At 53.8% G+C, this 16149-nt stretch overlaps 1 protein-coding gene across 1 annotated transcript in view; it reads right to left on the bottom strand.

Moving 5' to 3' along the window:
- Positions 1 to 2438: 2438 nt before the first annotated feature.
- USH1C (Usher syndrome 1C (autosomal recessive, severe)) overlaps positions 2439 to 16149 on the bottom strand; it is a 50681-nt gene continuing 36970 nt past the window's right edge. The window contains exons 19-27 of the mRNA XM_011937438.1: positions 14447 to 14566; positions 13258 to 13308; positions 10552 to 10593; positions 10097 to 10150; positions 9686 to 9785; positions 6716 to 6825; positions 5301 to 5356; positions 4119 to 4227; positions 2439 to 2926 (exon numbers count right to left, since the gene is read on the bottom strand). Coding sequence (XP_011792828.1) covers positions 2882 to 2926; positions 4119 to 4227; positions 5301 to 5356; positions 6716 to 6825; positions 9686 to 9785; positions 10097 to 10150; positions 10552 to 10593; positions 13258 to 13308; positions 14447 to 14566 — 687 coding nt within the window. The 3' untranslated portion in view covers positions 2439 to 2881. The remainder of the gene's footprint in view (positions 2927 to 4118; positions 4228 to 5300; positions 5357 to 6715; positions 6826 to 9685; positions 9786 to 10096; positions 10151 to 10551; positions 10594 to 13257; positions 13309 to 14446; positions 14567 to 16149) is intronic.

Here is a 16149-nt window from a genome sequence, read left to right on the forward strand (position 1 = left end):
GGCTGCCTGGCTGGCTGGTTAGAAAGTGCTGGCCCATGGGCTGTCCTTGCCCTAGTTTTAGCCCTAAAATGCTCAGTCTTGGTCACTGAAGTGAATCCTGATGTCTGGTCTAGTCCTCCCATGGACTCCGGCCCCAGCAGTTTTCCTGCAGCTCCCAAAGCGAGTCAGGAGCTGATTTAGATCCTACCTCTATACAAATCCTTTGGCTCTTTCCCTTCTTACCTGGTAAATGTCAGTGTCTGCTGGAGAGAACTATGCACTCTGGGTTCAATGTGGGACAACTTTCTAATGAGAGTTCATTTCCTTGATGACAATGAAGAGAGCGTCATAAATAAGGAAGCTGAGGCCCATCGTAGCCTACACACTTTGCCAGCCCTGGGTGACCTCCTGGCTCAGGGCTATGCCATCCACCTTCCCTGCCTCCTCTCAGTCCCCCTTTCTGCCCTGCCCAGTGCTCATCCTCCCTGCCCTTCTCCTGTAATCAGGAGCTCAAAGCCTCTTTATCGTCTCACTCACCAAGTCCCGATAAGCGCTGATAAACTCATTCACTCCAGCAGCAGGTGAGTTTCCAATGGTAAGATTCCAGGCACTGAAAAGCTGAAGACCTTAGTAGAAGTTTTTGCAGGTCACAAGAGGAGGTGGCCACCACCTAACAGCAGAACATTCACTGTTCTTCAGTGGTGGTGAGAAGTGTTCTACCAACAGTCTGGAATTTGAGACATTCCAATGGGAGCTGCCTTGCCCTCTAGAGCATATGGTGGAAATGGGAGCGCATAGTCTCTGGGACCAGAGTGCCTGGCTGGAATCACAGCTCTACTACTTCCTCACCGTGTGACCTGGGGCAAGTGACCTCACCTCTTTGTATATCAACTGTCTCTTAATAAAATGAGGTTGTTGATAATAATAGTATCTGCCTTATGGAGTTGTTGATGGGATGTATGAGCTGAGTGCTTAGAACAATACCTGGCACTTAGTCAATGCCATCTGAGTGTGGGCTGCTATCACCAGGCCCCTGAGATGGCCAGGCATGAAGCCCAGCTGTTGCAGTTTGAAAGGGCAAACAAGGGTCTAGCCTAGGCCAGGCACATGGGTGTCAGCAAATAGGAGCTCCCTCCTCTTACCTGAGTTTCGGAATTTTCTCCAGAGCCAGGTTAGGTGCTAGACAGGAAAACACAGGGAACTCGTCTGTGTGGCTGCTATCTCTGAGTGCCAGCAATTTGAAGGTCACTGTGGCTTTGTCTTCATCAAGTACATCAGAAAGCCTGGCAGTTTCTCTGCTCCCTCTCTCTGTCCCTACCCACTGATTTCTTTCAGTCCCACATGGTAGCCACTGCATTTTGGTCTGAGCCACTCTCCCCTGCCATGATTCTGGGAGGTGTTGGGAGTCTGTCTGTTTTATCACCAAGTCCTCGGGATCCAGCTTGGTTTGCATCCATTGTGGGATGAGGTAGGGGATTCAGCTGAACATAGGGCTGAACCTGGGGGATGGGCAGTGGGTGTGTCCCCGAGGGGCTCTCTGCAGTGTCCTACCTCAGGAAGGGGTTTCCTGTGGTCCCCTTACACAGAGGCATTCTCCCTCAGACTGCCTTCTCTTGGGACCCCAGTCCACCTCCTTTCCATACCCAGGGTTTGGTGGGGGACGAGGGACGTTGTAGTCATCCTCTGGTAGGGGTGGTGATCATGACTTGCTGCCCACGGTCCTTGCTGCCTCAGCAGCCATGGGTGGGATGTGACCCCACCCCCGGCCACAGTTGATTGGACCTGTGACTGGTCCCTAACTCAAGGGTCGCCCACTCAGGTGATTTGGCCCGATCAGATTCTACTACAGGAATGTGGAATGGGGAAACAGAGATGGGGTCAGGCGAGTCTTGCTGACACAGCCCCACTCTCTTCCTCAGAGCTAGCAGCCCTGGTTCCTGTCACCAGAAGAATTTTGACGTTCCGCCTGCTGGGCCCTCGAAGTTACGCCTTCCTGCCTCAAGCCCTTGCATCTCCCACGAGCTTCTGTGGGATGCACTTCCACCCACGGAGGGAGTGGACCCCGCCATCTCCCTCCCTCACATGCTGTTGTGGTGACCTCAGGAGAAGCATTCGTGGCCGTGATGTTCTTGAAAGAAGCTGGGGCGCCCCATATCTTGAGGTGACCCTTCGGGGCTTCTGCCTTCAGCTCTGCTTGCTGGAATTGAGCAAAATCCCTGCCACACAGACTTCATCTCCTACCATCTCTGCTGAGAAGACACTGAAGCCCAGTCCAGCCCATCTCCTGTTTTCTCAACCCTCTGCTCCGAGCCAGCCCTGGCCATTTGATCACATCCTTCATGTCAGACCCAGATCACAGCACTGGGATCTGTCTATTACCCTTGAATAGGGGCCACAAACCTTATGGTTTTTTGATTTGCAGCCTTGAATCTGCTGCCCAAATCCATACTCACTCCTACAAGCTGGAAAAGAAATATTTATTTTATTAACGAACTCAGAGTAAGGTATGCAGTGACAATCCTATCAGCAATTAGAGCAGAGGCCAGAGGAGAGGGATGGAGAGAGAGAGAGAGACTCCAGTGGGGTCTTATTAGGGTTCAAGGAAGGAGTCCCTCAGGGCTGGGAGAGACCGAATTCACTGGGCCAGAGGAAAGGAATGAGAGTCTGGATCCCTGAGATCTTCTCCCAAATGGCTGGCTGCTCCCTCTCCTCCATGTTGGCCTTCATTAGAGTGGCCCAAACTGTTCCTTATCTGGCTCTGGTTCAGGGCCAAAAGGAGTTTGAGATTCCTGGGTGCTAGGTTCAGGTCCCAGGGATGCCGTCTGGTGTGTGCAGTGTGGCCTCTCTCAAGGCTGGTCTCAAGGCTTTGTGTTCAGGAGGTGGGGCTGGATCTCACTGTTTTCTAGGGGTGAATTTGGTTTCCCCTTTTGGACTTCAGAAGAAGGTCCTGTAGGGAAGTAGAAACAGCCCAGGTGGGTGCAGGCCTTGTGGGTGCACACTCAGCCCAGGCAGAGCAAGGCCCCACAACGGGGAGCACCCACCCTGGCAGCATGAGGCTCTGCTAACCTTTGGAGACCCCTCTGGGTGCAGGCCCCAAGTGGCTACACACCAGCCACAGCCACAGCACACAAGAGGCCAGGGAGAAAGCGGGAGGGACACCTGGGATGGGGGGAGGAGGAGACTAGGAGGAACAGGGGTAAGAGTCCCTTGCAAAAGGCAAGTGACAGAAAACATAGGGCCACGCGGGACACCACAGAAGCCATGGTCTAGCTGGCCAACTGTCTTGGGAGCATGAGGCCCTAATGTTTTGGGAAAGTTGTAACAGAAAAGTCAAGTCCAGGCTTGGGTCTGCCCCAGATGCTGCCATCTGTGGCTTCAGGCCACACCAAACACCAGTTTCACAGCCACCTGCCAGCTCCGTCCACGGGCACATCCCTATCACAGGGTGAGAAACACATCCCACATCTGGGCTCCACGGTATATCCCACAGATAGAGCCCACAGCCAAGGAAGGGAAAAGGCAGAGAAGACAGTTTGTTCTGAACACGGCTCAGGCCATGACAGGGCACAACAGGACATGAGCAACTCTAATCCACCAACCCTGGTTCTTTGGACCAGCCTTCAAAACCTCTTAATAGCCCTGGTTCTGGCCAAGTGTAGGGGCCAGGGTGGAGCAGGAGCTCCCAGCAGGTTGGCATTCACAGGAAGGGGAATTTTCACATTCTGTTGAGGACATCTCTTGGGGGCAATTCCAGCCAGGCTTCCTGTGGGTTCCTTCAGCCCCACATGCCTAGTTCGAGGCATTGTCTGTGTCCCACAGAGAATGGTGCCCAGGGCTTCATCCTGCTCATTTGGTTGCTGCTTGGGACCCAAAGCAGGTCCCAGGGCCTTGATGAGTCAGGATACCTGGGTCCCAAGCAAGTACTACAGACTGGGCTCTGTAGCACTTCCCCGAGGGGAGGGCTTTGAGTCTGAGGAATTCCACTGCGGCCAACAGCAGACCCTGGGCAGGACTTCAGGGATGGCGCCTTGTGTACCCTCCAGACACCAGTCCAAAGAACCTGCTGACAGCGTGGGCAGCAGATGGCCACTGCACACAGCAGAGACAGACAGGGCCCTCTGGCCCGCCTGCCTATTCACCGTGGGCTCCAGCTGCAGGAGGAACCCGTGTCTGTGCACGGCAGCACGGTCTTCAAGGAGCTTTCGGACCGGCTGGGGGCTTTCTGCTGCGGAGGAGGGAAGAGAAGCACTATACACACAGAGCAGAGCAAGAAACACAAAACAGGCTTGGTTACTCCCAGGCAGAGCCTCTTCTGGGGCCTCTCCTTTCACTGGGCTCCTGCCTCGGGTTCTGCCTAGCCTCTGGGTTCCAGAATTAGGAGCTGCTGGACCCTGGTTTCTCCAAGACATGTGTAGAGCTCAGACTCTGCTGGCCACGGGGAGCAAGGAGGCCCAGCCATGACAGGGAGGCAGGGCGTGGTCAGTGAGTGGGTGAGTGGTGAGTGGGTGAGGGCTGGGGAGGTGATGGGATGAGGTGAGGATGGAGTTGAGACACCATACAGAGGCAGAGAAACAGAGAAAGGCAGACAGATAAGAATGGATGCAGAACGACAAGGACAGAGGAGCAGGGACTCAGAGACAGGGATGGAGAGGAACAGGAAGAAAGAATAGGAGACAGTAAGAGAGAAAGGGGACTGGGATGAAGGGGAAAGAGGGGGGCCGATAAGAGGTTGACAGAAAGGAAGGAGAGGGCGAAAGACAGAAAGACAGGGAGGAGAAGAGAAGACAGAGAGATCCACAGGACAGAGACAGACACACAGGGAATCACAGAGAGACAGACTAGGCCAAAGCTCCCTGGAGATCCCACAAGGTGGGGACAAAAGCCTGTGGTCCTGGCTGCCTAGAGGCACAGTATGAGTGAATGCAGTTAAGACACCAGGAAGATCTTCCAGAGAGTGAAGGATGAACACAGACACCTTCTAACCATCTACTAATGGGGTAGGGGATAGAGTTCTGAGTGGGGAATAACAATCCTGAGTCTTTGTCCCAACATCACTGCTTACTTGGTCTAAGACCTCGTGCCTCAGTTCCCCAGAGTAGAGAAGAATTTGGACAAGACTGCCTGGGAGGCAGCTCAGACACTGCTTAAGGACAGTGACTTAGCTCTAGTCCAGGAGTTTTCTAGGAGCTCGGGCTAGGAGAAGCTGCGTGCTTGGGCCATTCCTTCAGGCTGGGAGAAGGCTGGGGATGGGCTGGAGAAAGGTGGCTGAGATTCTGGAGAAGGAAGAGGAGGTTTCAGGCTAGGTGGCTGCACACACTTACAGCTCATCATCATACTCCTTTGGGGGGCAGACAGCAACCACAAGGTCGATCCAGTCCTGTGGGGAGAAGCCGTGTGACTCTGGGGCACACTCAGTTGGATGGTGTGTCTGCTCCGGCACTCCATCCCCATTTCTGGGCCCCATGGTCCAGGATCAGCCAGCCTGCACCTTCTACCCATGGGCACACATGGGCCCCACTGTGGACTGCCACGGTCTGAGGACGTTTCTAGTCTCTGAGGCTTCGGGACTATAGAGGCCAGGGCTGCAAAGCGCTCGAGTGATACTCAGCTCCCAAATGTTGATCTATGGACCGGGGACAGGCAGCAACCTCAGAATCACTTGGGGGAACTTCTTAAAAGTATAGACTTATAAACTTGGCCCCTAGAAGTCAGGGGTGAGTCCTGGGAAATAGTACTTTTAACAACCTCTCTAGGTAATTCCGATGCACTTTCTGATGCACAACCAAGTGGGGGACTTCTGGCCCAGCTTTTTGATCCTAACACCTGAATTCCTTTTACTGCCATCCTTGACTTGCCCCTCATTCCCTCCTTGGCTTGGATGTATCCCCTGAAAAGTATCAGAAATATCACTGGGCCCCTCTACCATGAACTAGTTCCTAATATTGAGCTGAAATCTCTTTCTCTCCCCTCCAGGACTTCCCTCCATCCAATCTAGGTCTTCCCTCAAGAATCAGAGAGAACACTTCTGCTCCCTCTGCCCTAATGCAGACCTTCAGATAATCAAAGATAGTCATCATGTTACCCGTGAGTCTTCTCTTCTCCACATCCCTTCATGTGGTAGCTTCATGGAAGCTACCATCTGGGTAGCTTCCTCGGCACTGAACTTAATACCTCAGGCTCAGCTGCCTGCATATAGTTGCACAGGTTGCGCATTGCACAACGTGAGCAGGCACCATTCACACTACAGTCTGTAAAAGGGCACCCCCTCAGACTGTGCAGTGCACAGCCTGGGCAACCTTATGCAGTGGCCCTGACCCAGGTGGGTGTCTAATGATCGCAGAGCAGATTCCCACCAGCCTCTCCTTCATCCTGGGTTCTCTGCTTTTGTTAATGCTTTCTGGTAGCCCCCAGAATTCTCTTGATTCTTGTTCAGTGTGCATTTAGAAAATACCTTAAGTCTTTTTCTTGGGTGACCTGTCATGCCCTGGCTTCTGGAGTCTGTTTGAGCCACTGGCTTCTATGTTCCAAGGTCAGGAATTGACATTTATTTTTCTGAATCCCATCTTGTCAGAATTAAACCACTGGCTGGATGGGGTATGTGGGTGTCACCAAAGTGTTGCCTGGACCCCAGATGCCTGCCCTGGGATGCGGCATCTGATTGTGAGGCCTGGCTGCAGGGGCCAGGGTTTGAGGCAGGCAGGTGAGGGAGGAAAGGAGGGAAGGGACTTATTCTTACCCCACCCTGATTCCAGGCCTTCTGCAGGGCAGCCTCAGCCTCCGCCAGGGTGTAGTCTGTCACAGTCTTGCCGTTGACTGCCATGATCTCGTCCCCTTTCACAATGCCACCTGCAGGCAGATGAGGCTGATTGGCCAACAGGGCTGTATGTGATGCATGCCTGGCCCAGGGCTTGGCAAAGAGGGGTCATTGCCGGACCGCAGAAGAGACCTGAACCTGGGTTCTGAAAGGTCATATGGACTCAGAAAGTATGAGGGGAAACTAGCCACCTGGTTAGTGGCTAGTCAAAGGGCATTTCGTCCCTATCCCATCCACATCCCCTTACTCCAGCTCAGGAGAACCGGGACATCATTGATGATGAGCCTCTGTTACTACAGAGGGAGACAGACCTGCATTTCCAGCACAGTATGAGGCCTGAGTCAATTCTGCCAGCCGGCCCTCCCCGTTGCCCAGTCATGCTGGCCTCTTCAGGTCCCTGAGCTGCCACTGCTCTCTCCTGCCTCAGACTTCATGTTGCTGTTCCCCACCTTGCTTTCTCTTCTTCTAGGTCTGAGAGGAAATGTCAGAAGGGGCTTCTCTGACCCCCACTCAGTCGAATGTAGATCTTGCCTATTCTCTCATAGCATCCCGGTCTTTTCTTATTTGGCATTTTTCACAATTTGTAATCATTAATCTGCTTGTTTACTTGTTTACTGATGGTCTCTCCCACCATGCTGTCAGCTCCACGTGGGCAGGGATTGTCTTTCTGGTTCACCATAGTATCCCCAGCACTGAACATAACGCTCGACACAAAATAGGACCTCAGTGGATATTTGCTGAATAAATGAATGCTGTAATAAGGTGCTCCTGGAAGAGATGCCTGGGATCTAATACTTTTGGGGAAAGCTGAGTTATAAGCTGAACAGAGCTACCCACTGCAGGATTTGTCAGTCTTTAATGTGCTAACATGCACTGTGGCTTTCCAACAGGTAGACAGATTGTGTCGTTTTCCACACCTCTTCGACATCAGAGCCCATTTTGGAGGAATTTCCCCCAGTCCTGATGTCCACAGAACATTCTCGAGGTCACATTGAAATAGATCACCCAGGAGACTTGTGGGCATGAAGGCCCATAGGAATGTGGTGTATGATACTGACAATGGCGGCCATGGCGGCTTAAAACACACGTACTCCTAGGAAAGTCATCAGTGGCTGGTTATGTTCAAAGCAGTGCAGGACCAAACCATAGAAAGCAGTTGCCTCTGTGCAGGGCAAGTGGGGATGGGTGACTTTCACCTTTTCATTTTGTACAAATCCAAGACAGAATCTCAGGGGTAACAAGGCAGTGGTTGGGTTGGGGCTTTGTAAGTGGGAAGGACCCAGGAGAGTCACCCATCCATCCTGGTCTCCTCTCTCTGCTAGACACAGCAGGCAGGTATCACAGAAATGTCACCAGGTGACAAAGAAATGAAGACAGAAGAAGAAGGGGGGCCTGGGTGAGCACTGATAGGTTGGGGCAGCTGCCCAGTTGGGCAGGACCCCCTTCTATGACTGAAATGAAAGCTTAGAGTGTGAAGTCACTGAGGGCATGAGTGCAGAGTTGGACTTGTACTCAGGGCTCCCAATACCCATACCTCACCTTAGTAACCCACAGAGGCCTAGTTGCCAGCCCCCAAGGGCCTTTTCTCCTGTTTCCTGCCCCTTACCTCTTACCACCTCCATTCTACCTCCTACAGCTTGTGGTACAGCCTGCCTCTAGCCTAGGACTGCCTGGAAGGGATCTGCTCATAGGATCCCCCACTCTGGCCTGGGAAGGTAAGAGGCCTGGGGCTCCTCCTCCAAGGGCACCTACATCTCCACAAAGGGCCACAAAGGACTCAGGAGCTTCCTTGACATGGAAGAAGAAATCACCAATGGAGGGGTTTCAGACACTGGCAGGTGAAGGGGGTGATGGTTTGAAGCAAGAGACTGTGCCTGGGGTGTGCAAAGGTTTCACTCATCAGCAGAGGGTGTTTTTGTAGATAAGGGATAAAGAACAAAACAAAATGAGAAGAAAGACATAGGGTATGGGGGCCTCTGGCCCTCTGGGAAGGGACAAGGCTGCAGAAGACCTCCGACAGAGGTGGCACTTGTGCTGGACAGTAAAGCAAAATGACCAAACTGCCTGAATTAAATCCTGCCTCTGCCTTCTCCTGGCTGTGGGTCCTTGAACAAAGACTTTAACCTCTCTGAGCCTCAGTTTCCTCAGCTGTAAAATAAGAATAATAACAGAACCTGCTTTCAGGGTTGTTGTGAAGATTAAGTGAGTTAATATCCATGAATCGCTCAGACACAGGACTGTGAGCCAGATGAATATTTTCTGGCACAAATAGCTTCTGGCTAGTTCTGGCCAAATGTTTGGCTCTTACCATCACTGAAAGGACAGGTAAGGTTTTGGGGGTTTCCACGTACTGCTCCTCTTCCTCAAAAGCCCTTTCTCTCCTTCGCGAGGCTGACATTGACTAACGATCAGCTCACAGTTCGCCCTTCTGAGGAGCGCTCCTGGCCTCCCGCTTCCTCTTGGTGGGTTAGGGGCCGCTCAGAGTCCCCACAGCTTCCCTCCGCTCTGAGTTTTCCATCAGCCCTTAGCAGACCATGCTGTGACTTTCAGTATGTGGCAATTCTGAGCCCGTCTCCCACCCTGGCTGGGGACTGCTGAGGGCACGGTGGCATCTGGCTTGGCTGTGTACTCACAGGTCCCGGCACCATCCCATACCCCCAGGGATTGGACAGGCAGCCGGATGGATGGACCCGAGTGGGAGGGCATCTCTCCAGCAACCGTCAGCCCACTCCAAGTGGTCACCTGTTTGCTTTCCTGGAGGACCCCGTCTAATCTCTGTTCCAGGAACAGAAAGCTGTTCCTGGAAATCAGTCACAAGATGGTGGAGGGAGGCTGCGGATACCAAGAGGAAAGTATCATCCCCACACCTGGGTGTGGCTGGTCCCCACTCACCGTGCCGTTCAGCAGCTCCCCCCTCGTACACAGCAGAAACAACCACCTTCCCAATGGGGGAGTCCACACCGCCTTCCAGGGCCAGGTCTAAGGATCCCTCCTGGTTAGAGGAAAACAGACCTTAGGGAGCCAAGCAGACAGCAGCCTGTGGACCCCTGGGCACCAAGGAGTCTCTTGACAGAGCCACAGTAAGAGCGGGAGAAGCCATCAGGAGAAAACGTGGCCTCGGTGCCAAGTGGAGACTGGGTATGTGGCCCTACAACAGAGGGGCATCTCCATAAGAGAGGGGAGGACAGTGGGGACCTGAGAGGCCACCCAGGAGTGACCTTGAGAGTAGAAGCAGGGAACCAAGGCAGGAGGGGCAGGTGCAGAGAGGGATGGCGGCCCACCGGCCTCCACATGCCCAGGTACCTTCTTAATGCGTAGGAGCCGGACATCCTTCCCCATGATCTGCTCTGGGGTGAACTACAGGGAAAAAGACAGTGGGAAGCTTTGAGCTGGCCTGAAGGATGGCGCTGGGGGTAGGGCTGGAAGAGGAATCCAGGCACCTATGGGACACGGGGCCCCACAGAGCACATGGGCAAGGGGACCGTGCCCAGCCCCACCCCTACTGGTCTTCAACTGGGGGTTCTAGGCCCCATGGGGACAGTGGACACACACACGTGTATGTGCACCATACAGTTCACACTGGAATGCCCTTTGGAAGGAACCTTTGTGGGAAGAGCAGCTGGGGCATCATTGGGCTCCTCTGGGCCCCACCTCATCCCAGGAGCCCAAGGCCCGGAATGTACCACTATCAAACACTCTAACCCCACCCTGCCCTGTTCCTAGGGTTTCTCCCCTGGGAGAGAAGAGTCATCTCTTACCACGGAGTAGGGGTCGAAGCCTTCCTCATATTTCCGAAAATCCTGGAAGCAAAAGGAGGGCCTTAGGGCAACAGAGCAGAGGCCCTTGAGGGTCAGGGCCAAGGAGGAGGAGGGTGAATGGTCAGAATCCAAGGGTCAGAAGTGAGGGGCAGGGCAGGGGAAGGCTGGGCCAGGGTGGGGGATGCAGACAGGAGGCTGGCAGCCCCAGCAGCCAGGACATTCCTGTGCAGGGACAAGCTGGAGGCTGAGGAAGACTTTAGAGGATCTCGTCCCTGCCCTGCTTCAGTGGCACAAGTGTCAGGGGCTGCAGGGGCACCAGTGACGTCTAGATGGTCTGGAGAGGCAGCGTCTGCCTTGCTGAAAGTCTCAGCCCAGCCTCAAGTCCTTTAGGCCCCACCTCATTTCTTTCAAGTCTCCACTGGAGCAGGCCCAGACCCTGGGGGATGAAGCCCAGGGTGTCTCCACCCAGTGCTCTGACCCCACAGGAGGGGACCATCCAGCTTAAGAGAAGGCTGTTCCTGGAAATCAGCCACAAGATGGTGGAGGGAGGCCACGGACACCAAGAGGAAAGCAGGTGGTGTCAAGAAGCTGTGCTTGCCTGGGGCTTGGCAGTGTTCTCATGTAATGCTCACCTAGAGGGCAAGAGGCCTCCCCAGATTCTGGGGAGCGCAGGTTGGCCCTTTAGCTAGGGGAGAAGGGAGGACACACAGCTCAGGGGACCTGGCTTGATGGGGGATGCTGTGGGGACAATGGCTCCAGGCTGTAGAAAGAAGACAGTGAGGTGGCACCTGAACACATAGCGAGGTAGTGCCTGAACTAGGTGGCCTTCCTTGGGAGTCATATGCAGTGAATGGGAGCCAGGGGCACCCCCAGGCTGAGGGGCCAGGATGCTAAGCACAAGGGCAGCAGAGCCACGGCTGGTTCCCATGGAAGGTGGGAGCGGAGGAGAGCCCCGTGGCAGGCCTCGCTGTCTGAGTGGAGGCACCCGCAGCATGCAGGTCCCTAGACCACACCAAGTGTCCCCTGGGGCCCATGATCTGCATGGTGGGGAGGCCACAGACTCCTCTATCCTCAGAATGCACCAACTAAGTTCCGGGCACAAGACGAGCACCAAATATCAGCAGACAGATCCCTAAGCATCTGTCTGGCATCCCTCCTCACTTGCCTTAATCACCCAGGCTCAACCCCCGGAGGCCATGAGCTCAGCTCAGCTTGGAGGCTACATCCAGGTCAGTGTGTGGGCAGCAGACAGAGGAGGGGGCACAGTGAATGCACGGGCAAGAGGGATCACTGGGCAGGGTGTGCAGTCGATGCTCTGTGACTTTGAGGGCCCTACTTGCTCTGGCTGTTTCTCCTGGAAGGCTGAGCACTGCTGGCTCTGGCCTCCTTGCTCCATGATCCTGAGAACAAGCTCTCAGGGATGGGCCAGATGGCAGGTACTTGTGTTTTGTGTGAATTTAGATCAGAGACTCATAAGTCACAGCAGCTGGTCAGCCCTTAAAGAGGCAGCCCAGCCCCGCATTCAACAGAGGAAGAAACTGAGGCCCAGAGAGGTGATATTCATGCGCAAGGTCACCCAGTCAGTGGGCAGGGGAGCAAGGGTTTGACTCCAACTCTGGAGCCTAGACTCCGCACTTCCCTGCCTCTCTCCCTGGGAGGGCTGTTTGTGCCCTAAACTGCCAGGTCCTGGAAGGCCTCTTTTGTGACGACAGTGCTTTAAGGCAGGATGGTGCAGTGTTTAAGAGCACAGGCTGCAGAGACCAACCTCCTGGATTCAAATCCAGGGATTGACATTAGCTGTGTCATTATGGGCACATTTTCAAATCTCTCTGCTTCAGTTTCTCATAGAGAAAATGGGTATGATAATAGCACTTACCACCCAGGGTTGCTGGAAAGATTAAACTGACAAATCCCTGGGCTGGGAGCAGCTTCTTTTGCTGACACCTGTGTCTCACTGCACAGTTGATACCGTCCCTCTGCTCCCTGCCTGTAGTCAAATCAGCCTGTGGTCTGATGGTGGGTTATCAGTGAGGAGGCTGGAGAAGCCGGGCTGGCTGCAAGATCTCCCTCTGTCCTGGGGTTTCTTTCATTGGTGATGAAACAGCCAATCCAATGGTTGGCTCTGTGGAGGTACCCCAGGAGGCAGGGGGGTAGGTGGCTGCCTGCCTAATGCCACTCAGAGGACCAGCAAGGACTTCCATGCCCCTGTGCACAGGAGTACCCTAGGCACAGGGAGAATCTCAGCTACCACCTCTTCCCTGACGCTGGTTCAGTGTGAGGCAGGGTTGGTGAAGCTGTGATCTGTCCGGAGGAGAAGAGGGGAAGGTACAGGGAGACACCTAAGCAGCCCCTTCCCTCTCTCCTAGGGCTGCAGCGAGGGCCCATCTTAGCCTCTGTGGGCCTCTGAGGGTTCCTTCTGCCCTGCTCCTCTCTGGACAAAGAGCAGCAGAAGAGGTGAGTGCCCAGGGATCCTGCTGCTTTCTCAGCTCATGCATGGGGTCTAACAAGCCCTGGATCCCCATCTGATATGAAATCCTCCCCAACCCCTGCACAGGAAATGGAGGACACAGCTCTGGCCTGACGCTTGGTGGCAGATGGGGACGCTGTGGACCTGACCAGGTACTCCCAGAGACAAAGAAGTGGCACAGAGTGGGAGGGATGGGGGTGGTGGGGAGACCCCCAGACACACAGTGGGTATCAGTTTACTTGTCTGAATGCTGTCTGATAAACCACCATCCTCTTCAACATCTCCTGTGGCTGCCAGAGGAGAAAAAAAAAAGTTCCACACTGGATGTTACCAAAAGGTCTTGTCTGCCCCCTGGTGCCAGGCCTCGGGCCTGCCAGCCTGGGGCTGCCCTGCCAGTGTCCTCCCCGAGCAGACAGTCTGGCTTATGTTAAGGGCCTGCTCAATGCCCAAAGATGCTACCCAGTTGTCGTCAAGCAGACACCACCACTTGACGTTAGCCAGAGACCATGACATGGATGCATCCACAGGCTGTCCCAGGAGCAAAAACTTAGCTCTCTAGGGAGCTGACAGGACAGCTAAGGCCCAAAATAAATATCTCAGCTGTCCTGCCTTGACATTTGGATAGAGTTTCCTTGAAAGGGAAGTTAAAATTTTGACATGACTATCTTCTCACTGTGCATGGGAGGCCAGCCAGTGGTCGGCACCTCTGGGAGGTGCACACGAATCCCAGCTCCCTTAGCTGTCAGTAACTGAGGCTGGTGGACATTTCCCACTTCCCCAGGATCACACCTCAGACTCCCAGTCCCAGTGAGAAGTACGAAGTAAGTTGGAGAAGGGGAGTGAACCTGCTCTGGCCAGTTCTCCATCTGAGGGTGTTTCTTGCCAGGCCACAACAGGCCTTAGGGCAGGGGCCAGGGCACCTGGAATCTCTGTAGGTTTTGGCAAGATGGCAACAAGGGTAAGAGTGTGGGCTTTGGAGCATGAAAGGCATGAGGGTAAGTATTAAGTCCAGGCTCTGCCTGGGGCACCTGGTGCCCCTCTGGTAACCTCTCTAAACCTCCCTTTCCTTGTGTGTTAAACAGGATGACCACAGGAACCATCTCACAGTTCTGCTGTGAGAATTAATTGAGGCCATGCAGAGCCTGGCACATAGTAGGCTCTTCACAGGTCTTAGCGAATATTATTACTTTCGGACAGAGCTCCAGACTTCAATCAAGTGGGAAACAGAAATTCCATTGGTCATGTCAACATCCACTTACACCCATGTGGCCTCATCTCTTGGCCAATAAGAAGGTTAAGAGATGGCATCTGTGATCTGCATTTTTGTCCCACCTCACTTGCCCTCCACTCCGGAGACAGCAGAGCCCAGGGGAGGTAGCCCTGGTCTGCTCCTCTAGAGACAACCTGGAGGGGACCCAAGGGGCTTACCAGAACTTCAGATTTCACAGCTGGCCTGTAGATGAAATTGGGCTCCTGGTGGACCATGACAGGTTTGGAGATGGTGGACACGCCAGGGCCTCGTGGAGGCTGTGGGCTTGGGCAAAATGTCTACAGGAGTTAGTTTAACAGGGACCCAGGTGAGGTCATGGTGGGGTGGCCAAGGCCAGCCATGCTACTTCTACACACATGCAAATCTACACCCATGCACATGCGAAGCCAGCCTGGTTCATTCAACCTGCTGGAGGTCCTGGGCGTGTGATCTTCACAGAGAGATGAGAAGTCCATTGGCCACAGTGTGGGCTGAGACCACAGAAACGACTGAGTGGCTCTAAGAAATCAGATGCTTGAGCTAGAGCCTGGCTGGGGGTTGCCTGCAGCCAGCGTCACCCAGGAGACACACTTTCAGACCCCTCTCTCAGTGGTCATGGGTGCTATCCAGTGTCCCTTGTCTTTAAGGGCTGTTTCTTTGGCCACAGCTCCAGTCCCTGGACCACAGTGTGAAGCATCTGCTGTTCCTAGTGGGTAGGCACATAGTCTCTAGAGGCCATGGGGTAAGGACTAGGAAGAGTGGCATCCGGGGAGCTGATGCAACCTGTCTGCTTGGCTCTAACCCACTTGATCTCCTTGGGCAATATGTATCAAATCAGTTCACAACCCTGCTCCAAGCCCTCCCAAGAGTCCCCATCGACTACTGAGCTCATTGGCCTGACCCCCAAGGCCTTTCATGAGCTTCTCTATCTTCCTTTTCAGCCTCATCTCTCACTCCTCGCCACCCTCCTCACACTGCCTAGCTTTAACCTCAAAAAAAATGCCAGGCTTTCTTGCCTTGAGGCCTTTACAAGTGCTTTTTCCTTCTTCCGCTTTACCTCCCAGGTCTTAGATTGGGCATCACTGCCTTCTGGAAGCCTCCCTTGAGCTTTCCTCTCCTCCACCCCTCTTCCTTATTATAGCACCTGTGCTTCCTCCATCTCCACCCTGATGGTGTGGCAGGTGCCTACTTTTCTTTGTTCCCCACCAGACTGTCTTGAGAAGGGAGACTGCAGCTGTCTATCTAGCAGGGGCTCCCAGTGCCCTGAATAGTGTCTTGGCATATAGTGGGTGCTCAATAAGCATGTGTTGAATGAATAAATGAATGACTAAATAATATGGTGAGCACATGGGACAGTGCCTGTGTATAGATCTGGCCCTGAAAACTCCCCTATGGCAGGTGCTGCTGTGGCAGGCACAAGTGTCAAGCCAACACAGGCATTTGTTTCCATGACTTGGGGCCTGCTGGTGGCTGGGCCGACTGTGTGGGCGTGTGGTCACTCACACTTCCTGCTGCAGTACTGATGACACCTTGCCAGGGGCATGCAGGGAGGAAGAGGGTGGGTGGTACAAGGGTGAGAGGTGGGCCAGATGAAACCAACCAAACAACAATCCCCTAGACTTTGAGGCTGGGACAACCCTGGCTTTGATGTCGCTTACGACATTTATGGTCCAGTTCTTCAGAGGCTCCTTATGTTGGGGGGCTTTTTGCCTTCCCTGGGCTCTGATCAGGAACTAACAGTGGGAACTTCGTGATGCCTTGAAGAATCTGAGAAATCTGGACTCTGTCTTGAATCTTGACCCTGACTCAAAGTTTTGCTGAGACTGAGATTGCTAAGATCCCAGGTTTGTAGCTTCACCCAAATTTTCTTGTACTCTGGACT

Source organism: Colobus angolensis, unplaced genomic scaffold (assembly GCF_000951035.1).
Source record: "Colobus angolensis palliatus isolate OR3802 unplaced genomic scaffold, Cang.pa_1.0 Scaffold164, whole genome shotgun sequence".
NCBI lineage: Eukaryota > Metazoa > Chordata > Mammalia > Primates > Cercopithecidae > Colobus > Colobus angolensis.